This window comes from Corylus avellana, chromosome ca1 (genome assembly GCF_901000735.1).
Source record: "Corylus avellana chromosome ca1, CavTom2PMs-1.0".
In the NCBI taxonomy this organism is placed as follows: domain Eukaryota; kingdom Viridiplantae; phylum Streptophyta; class Magnoliopsida; order Fagales; family Betulaceae; genus Corylus; species Corylus avellana.
Genome location: NC_081541.1, coordinates 6,847,262 through 6,855,634, shown reverse-complemented (window position 1 = coordinate 6,855,634; position 8,373 = coordinate 6,847,262). Strand labels below are relative to the sequence as shown.

At 34.7% G+C, this 8,373-nt stretch overlaps 1 protein-coding gene across 1 annotated transcript; it reads right to left on the bottom strand.

The window, feature by feature from the left end:
• Positions 1-261: 261 nt before the first annotated feature.
• On the bottom strand, positions 262-5,819 carry LOC132167838 (ER lumen protein-retaining receptor B-like). Its single transcript, XM_059578870.1, has 6 exons — positions 5,729-5,819; positions 4,297-4,562; positions 2,648-2,763; positions 745-818; positions 600-663; positions 262-298 (listed from the first exon to the last, which is right to left on the bottom strand). The coding sequence occupies exons 1-6, from the start codon at positions 5,817-5,819 to the stop codon at positions 262-264; spliced, it is 648 nt and encodes a 215-aa protein (XP_059434853.1).
• Positions 5,820-8,373: the final 2,554 nt, after the last annotated feature.

The window sequence follows — 8,373 nt, the reverse complement described above, 5'->3', positions numbered from 1 at the left end:
CCAACACGAAATCATGAAAAGGGTCGTAGCCCATCAGATTAACTTCCAACCATTTGGACAGGAATTTCATTCATTGATTCCTCCCCCCCCCTGCTCCTAGTTTAATGTATTTTTAGTAACAAATATAAAGCTGTCTAGAAACAAGTAAAAATATCACAAAAGGAAGAAAGAAGAAATGAAAAGTCTGCATCTAACAACCTGAGGTAATCTTTATTCTTCTGTCTGCGAAATTCTAACTCAAGAGGCCATGAAAGATCAACTTCAAGCAGGAAGCTTAAGCTTCTCACGGTTCTTCCAGCTGAACACAAACCAGACAAAGTTAGCTATTTGGAAAGCAAGCAACCTACAAAAAGCCAGTTTTTAGGTGTTTGTTTCTATCAAGTGTCATTTTCCAGCAGGGGGGAAATCACATTTAACCTTTTTACTGAAGTTGCTACATTTTTCTCTGGACAGAAGGAAAACATGTCATGTTGTTGTAGCTTTTGATACTCATTCCAACAAACTTTTTTTTCCCATAGGGAAACAAAGCCAATGGTTACTGTAAAAACAAGTGAAGTGGGAAGGAGAGGAAAGGGAAAAAGTGGAATGTTGGCAAGTACCTCTTGATATAGTAGTAGAAAAAGTCAGCATAAAGAGCCGTCTGAACCAAGCCCGATATCCAAGCTGTGTATTTGACAAAAGCTCATTAAAAAATATTACTGTAAAATGAGCTGGTAATTAAAGTGCAAGCAAAGGCAAACTTACGTATCCAGCGATATTTGTGATTCTCCATGAAGAAACGGTAAACCCAATTGAGGATATACAGAGCTCGATAAGCGCTACAAGATTATCAGACAGGAATGTCACCACACAAAACCAGATTTCATGGCAACAACCAAAAAAAGCGTCAAGTGAACCATATCAATACACTCAAATCCTAGATGATTTCAGCCAATATTTGACGTATAAGTTAGATGAAAGCTGCAAAGCATCATTAATTTAAAAAACAAATAGTAAAAACGAAAAAGGTTGTCCTTAACAAAAAAAAAAGAAACTACATTAATGGACATCTGGAAATTCCTCAAAAGAGAGAGTCAGTCCTCAAGCTTTGTACAAATATAGAGTATCGAAGGTAGGAGAACTAAAATTGCCCTCATTTCACCTTTTCTATAGTGGTCTCCCCATACTTCAATTAAAGGAAAAAAAGATGCTCACATATACTTGAGTATTATGTAGTGGTCTCTCCATACTTCAAAAACAATATGTTAACATGTGGCACAGAACATGTTGGATTAGTTCAGTTATCCATATTAGTGTGCACAAACTATGCAAAACATGATTTATTAGTTTAAAAAATCCATTTTATACTACCAAATTGTGTCGAAATACTAAGAAAAGTGCAAAATCATTTCCTGTGAAAATGGTAGTTACCAACCCCAGAGTGAAGTCATGACATATGAGGACAATGTAATGTACCACGTTGAGATTCTTAAAATGCATTTAATAGCTCTCTCTATTTCCCTATAAAAATTAAGAAGTCTACTACTGCTTCATCAATGGAAATAGGATTTTCTCTATTTCAAATAAAATGGAGATGAGTCATTTCATGGTCAATATTTGCGACAAAATCTCACAATGAAAGAGGTGAACAACAAACTCCCCACTTTTGTTACACATACACCACCAATTCACCACAACATCCTTCTTTTGTAAATTATCAAAAGTTAAATTTTCCCTAAGCGGAACACAAATATACTACTCAAACTATTTATGAAACTTGAGATACTATAAATTTCACCAATATAATCTTAATTTTTTGGGCAAAATCTCATGGTTTTTCAAATGCCCTGGAATTCTACGTAACCACAAAAAGCACAGCAACCTCCCCCATAATGATTGTTGGCCATAACATTCAATTGATGTTCCCATAGGCTCATGAAAAATGAAGATGAGCCCATCTCATGTGACCAACATGAACATTGAGTGGTGGGCCAATCAAGAATTCTTTCACACTTTGGCCCAAATTCCTTCAGTCCTAAAGGGGATAGATATTTTGTCATTCATGATAAACCTTTCATTAGGCCATTGGAACTTGACTTAGTCCGTAAAAGAGCGGGGAAAGATATTAGGCACATGTAATCAAAATTCTCAAGTTCTACCTAAGGGCCATAGAAAAAGAACACCAGCCTACAGTCAACCTAACCAGAAAATTTATCTTTTAATTCCTCACTATATGTTTGGTCGACAAATGCATAGCTCAAAATCCTACCATTTTCCTTTTTGGAAAGATCTACATGCATAGCTTATTTGGTTACATCATGATCTCCCAATCCTTATTATGGAGAATAACTGTGTGTATGCAGAACCATTTGTGTAGGCACACCCTAAAGTTGGAGATCTACATATGTGTTGACACACACTAAAGTTGGAGACATGCCCCTTACGGTACAGTCAGACAATATGAAACATAGAGAGCACCAAAAACATGAAAAAAGAAAAAAAAAAATTTATAAGTAACATGAAAAAAGAAAAAATTGCTTTATGTACAATGAATAAATCCAAAGCAAAACGAAGAATAAATATAATTAAACTAAATTCCCTATGCATTAAGATCACTAGGACAGAAAGAATATATCCCAGCTTCTGCTAAAGAAAATAGGTGACATACCCAAGAAGAAATACATAGTCTCCAGTTAAGGTGTCAATGTTCCTTGACTTTTGTAGTAATACCAATTGCGGTAAGATTGCTACTGCTTCAAGGTATAGTGAAAATGTCCACAGAACCTTCAAATTGGGTCAACATTCCATTAGAAATTATATCCAATTGCAAATAAGTACAACATTACTTATCAAAAAAAAAAAAAAAACTGATAGTTTCCTTTAATCAAGCACCAGAAAAGATTTCTAAAAAATAGAAATATCATTAATGATTAGTGTTAGGGAGAGAGAATGCTATGCCATGTTATATTCTTCTAGAAGATAACTATGGTGAGGTGTCCCTGTACAGCTGTCCCTACCAGCCATCTCTTTCCTGAATATTCTGTCATATTGTCATATTGTAAATGTATGATTCTCCTATATATATGGAATGACTGGAATGAGGGCCATGACACAAAAAAAGTTCTTCCTTTTCATAGAATTGTTTCCTATTGCATTAATAATTAGTAAAGACATGATAGACGTGTGATTATTATTAGTCTTTCATAAAATAATTGCTTGTGGCACTAAAACCAAACCCAACTTTGTGAAAGATGATTGTAAGTATCTTCCCTCCCTTGATGTGGTTGCAAAAGCTGGTTTTCACCTCTTATAAGGGCAAAGATCACAGCCCTTTACAAGTGAGTAATTTCCACTCAAGTTCATAACAGTACAAGGATTCCTACTGAATTTTATTAACACCTGCTTCCTTCCTATCTCTGTTTGCATCAGTAATTGTTCATTACCCTGAAATTGTAACATTCTTTATGTTACCTCATGGAACCTGACTTATTTGTTGATATTTTTTAACTCGATATTAATATTCATTTTTTCAAGGATATTCCACAGACTAGAGATGAGCCATTCCAAGAAAAGATTCACACACACACACACACACACACACACACACATTTTTGTATGTATTTGTACTTTCCTCAGTGTGTGTGCGTGTGTAATATGCATATGTACACTCATTCCAAGTATGTATGCATATATGTATGTAAATGAATGGAAACATATTAGCCATTGTAATTCACATAACGGATCTTGTGCTTTCATCAAATTTTTATGGCATGCCTTGAAACTACAATTATATTGGTTGCTTTCTTTTAAACTATGTATGTGTGCTAAAATGAAATCAATTTGATCATTCCAATATATAAATTTGAACAAAATTTCTGAGGAGACACTTTTACTGACTGGAAAATATTATCCTCATGCTGGATGTCCTCCCCATAGCACTAAATCATTTGTATCAGTAAAATGTCTTTTCTGGCAACTTCTATAGATGCTGTGAATAAAGTTATTCTCTGACTTTCCAATGAAATCTCTAAAATTGTAAAGCAAATACTATGTTGCTCCAAGAAAAATTATCACTGCAATTTTTTAGTCGCTACAAGAAGAACTATAAAACTAAAATGCCATATTTCCAAAAACATGAAAGGTCAAACCCAAATTGTTGTCAGAGCACCATGTTTGACCTTAGTTCAAGGGTAGATTAAGTCTTGAACAATTATTTGTAGCACTTGTATCGAGTAATAATTTAATATGATTCTCTTTGGATGCGTTTATCTATAAAAAAATATAGTTAAGTAAAACAAAGACCAAAGTATTCCTTACCTCAATTACATCAAAAGAACGGTGGATCAAAAGAGCCAGTAGAACAGATAGCAGTATAAGAAAGTAATGCCTAAAGGTATCTTCACCCTTGCTGTATGTTTGCTTCACTACTTTGTGGTACCTCATATACCAGACAATACCAATCGAAGTTCCGAGAAAGACTAGCTTCATAGCCGTGTTATAGACAGAGTAGTACTTCGTGAACAAGTCTAGGTATCGAGTAAGAAAGACTATGACATACAGTTCTTGAGTCTTAAGCGAAATTCCTGGGGCAAGTAAAACTAATGTTAGCCTTACGAAAGGGTTAAAAATATTCATATGGTTACAGGCCAAAAAATTGATAAACTATGGATAAAAGAAGTATATGCATTGTTGCCTCTTGCTTGCTTTAAGGTACCACCCACTCTTGGAATCCCTTAACTGGGTTCCTCTAATTGAAGTACAAAATGCAGCAGTGTAAGTTGCAAGTTGCTCATCTATTCCAAATCTTGTTTTCAGAAAGATTTACAACTATGCAACCTTATCTTCCACTCATTCATATACTAATCTCAATCCTGTTCCAAAAGGTTACCCAGATGCCAGATGATTTTCACCCAGCATAACATCCAAAGATTCACTGTATTATTCGTAACTCTGGGTGTTTAGTCAATAGGGAAAAAATCTATATAATTGTTACATTTTTATTCCAACACAAGAATAGTAAATATACTTGTGTGTCTGTCTGTCTGTCTGCGTGTCTGAAAAGTGCATTACTTATTGAAGAACTTTGCTTAAAAAAAGAAGGGTATTTAGAAATACAAAATTTCCTCTATCATTATTCAATTGAAACAGTATTTCATTGAGAAAAATAAGCAGTAATAAATACTAATAGCATAGAAAAACAGGAAGAACAATATGGAAATCAGGGAAAAGGGGATTTTATATGCAGTTTCAAAAATTAACATCTGCAAAACTAGCGACACACTACCAATTAGAACAACAAAATGCTTTAGCCAAATTGTTACTTAGATCAAAGTTCCAAAAACACGTTAACAAACTGTTCTTTCTACAATCAGAAACACTGTTTAGGAAAGAAAAGAAAAAAAACCCCATTTTGAGAAATGAAAATTTAGAGAATTTGAGAAATAACTTTCTTTTATCAATATTGCAAATGAAAAGCTTTTTAAATGAACAACCATCAACTATCTATCACTTGTTCTAGCTAAAATTAAAACTATATAAGCACCAAACAACAACAATATTGTTAATGAGAAAAAATAAAATAAAAATTGGTGGGTGAATAAATTTCACCAACCCAAAATTAAGTAAACAGCTCAACACAGAAATTATACAATGAAACAACAAGAAGCAACTCAGCCGCTCACAAATGCAAGCAAACGACTTGGGAGGAATAGGAAATTAAGCTGAAACATATATAGCATGAAGAGTATACCAGCACAAGATTTCATGGTGCGGATCTTAAGGAGCAGGACCACAATGCTGAGGAGGTGGGTCATGTCCCCTAACAATCTGAAAAGGTTCATGATTACTACAGCCGCAACTCTTTCTTTCCCCTTCCTTTCTCTTCTTCTCCTTTATCTTGATTTCTTGTCTTTCCGTTTCTTTCTTCTTCGTCTTTGTGGGGTTTTGAGTCTGCACGCGTGTCGTTGACACACCCTTCTTCCAAGTCGCGAAGTCTATTCCGTACTATTATTATATTATCCGAGTCCAAAAACATGGATATGGATTATGGAAGACTACGACGTGAACGGGTTATGACCCGTTTAACCAGAACCAAGACAAACATATGTTGTGTTTCTTTTGCCCAAACAAAGATTATGTTTTTTTTTTTTTTTGGCCAGACAGACAAAGATTATGTTAAGTACGTGTGAATGCTATTTTAGTAATGTAAATTTGTTAGGATTGGTTTACTGCAGCGAGAATGTGCATGACAAACCGGACTCGGATATGATGTAATACTTTTTGTTGTCCTTGCTTCCTTCATTTTAAATGAAGGGTCCAAATAATAACATTAAGATATTAAACAAAAAATGAAAATGCTATATCAAACGATGGTTGCAGCCTCTCATCATTCTCATTGCTTTTAACTCGGTTTTTAAACTAATATGTGTCCATTTTAAAATGGAGTACTAGACTTCCAACTATTTTACGATTTTTAATACGTGTTAGTATTTGATTCAAATATGTTAAAATTATTATTTTAATGGTTGAGATTTAGAAGTGTGTGTGACAATCTTGTAAATGTTGGATGCATGTCATTTTAACATATAGTAGAGGGTATTCAATAACGTATGTGTTTGCTAAGATCATGCAGGATTTAACATATTAAAAGTAACGTAAAGTCAGCATCTTATTATTTATTTAGAGAAGTCGTTAAGCCTGTCATATATAGTGTTTGAATTGAGAAAATTTTCAATTATAACTATGATATTGTAATTAGTGAGCAAATAGCCCTCGGTTCATCCCTTTATTCATAAGAATATATTTGTTAAAAAAGAAAAAAAAAAATTGTTGGTGTACATTGACAAAAGATTGTAGGAACATGACACTAAGGCCAATAAAAAATTGCAGGAAAGTTTTGGTATTGGTCTTTTTTTTTTGGGTGGGGTTGAAATCTCAACATCCCCGTGAAAACTAACTAGCCACTTAAATGTTCACCATTTGACAAGTAATATTAATTATTGGCATTGTAACCCCCGAGTTTAATAAATACGAGACAAATAGAAACTTAGAATTTAATAAATAAAAAGCCGAGCTAAGCAAAAATTTGGTTGAGCACGCGGAGGGTCGTAGGCATTTGATAAAATACAGGCAAAAGAATTAATTAAAAAACACTATAATAATTTTCGCTACAAAGGTGTGGCGTTCGAACACGGAGGATTTGTGACAAGTCAATTAGGGGAGCGTGCGAGAAAACAAATGACCGTGATCGGTCAGGAACGAATCTTGATTGACCACTTTCGAACGGTATATTGCTTTTTAAATTTTTAAAGAAAACTACAAGAAACAAAGAAATAAGAGCAGAACATAAAGCTAAAAGGGGTGGATCTTTTTCACTACAAATGGGAAAAGAAGGAAGATGGGGTAGGTAGGTGAGTAAGAATTCAACCGAAGAAAACTCTTGTTGTAGCCCAATAAATCACATGGTAAGCGCAAAAGTTAGCACTTTTGTTAACTTTCCTTACCTTCCAGGAAGAGGAGAAAATAATGGAGGAAATGGAGACCGAGATGATATTCGCAATTTTCCAATTTGAGACCATGGAAGGGTGGAGAAGAGCTGTAATAATCACCTAAGAATCACCTTCCAAAGAGAACACTGGGAGCTTCAGAGATGTAGACTGAGAAATTGCAAGAGAAGCTGCCAAGGCTTCCCCATATGTTGGATTAAATAAGGGGTTGATTTGAGAAATAGCCTTTATAATTCTCCCATTCGAGTCTCGGTAAACAGCACTTTGAGTAGAGAAGGACTCACGAATTGCTGTATCAAAATTTATCTTGAAAGTATTAGGCTTTGGAGGGGACCAAAGTTCAGCAGGGGAACACCTTTTCCAAGCCTCAAAATGATCATAAAAAACTTTTTGACAGAGTAAGAGAGGGACTTTGCATCTGGGACTACGCCATTATGAATTGCTCGGTTTCTGCTGAACCACATTAGATCACAAAAAACATAAGCAAATATTTGAAATAAATGAGCATCTTTTTTAGGGATGCCCAGACCAAAACAAGGATTGATAATACAATTTAACCAATCTAACATATTTAAGTTAGACCAAACTAGAGAATCAAGAGGCCAAAAAGAGTCCATGTGTCGTTGATGGTGTGGGTTGGGTGAAACACGAAACAATATAACGCGTATCAAATGCGTCTAACCTTATCGCATCCAAACAGTATAACATGCCACTCAAGCGTACAAGGCACCTTGTCAAATGGCGTCAACCAAATTGAATGAGTTAAAAGCTGCAACTGCAATAACTATTGGACAAGAGTTTCATCCACTCAAATGTATCACTATGGGGAGCCCTAATACTCTTTGTGTTAAGAAGAATGACAAGTCTATGCGAATGTACGTAAACTACT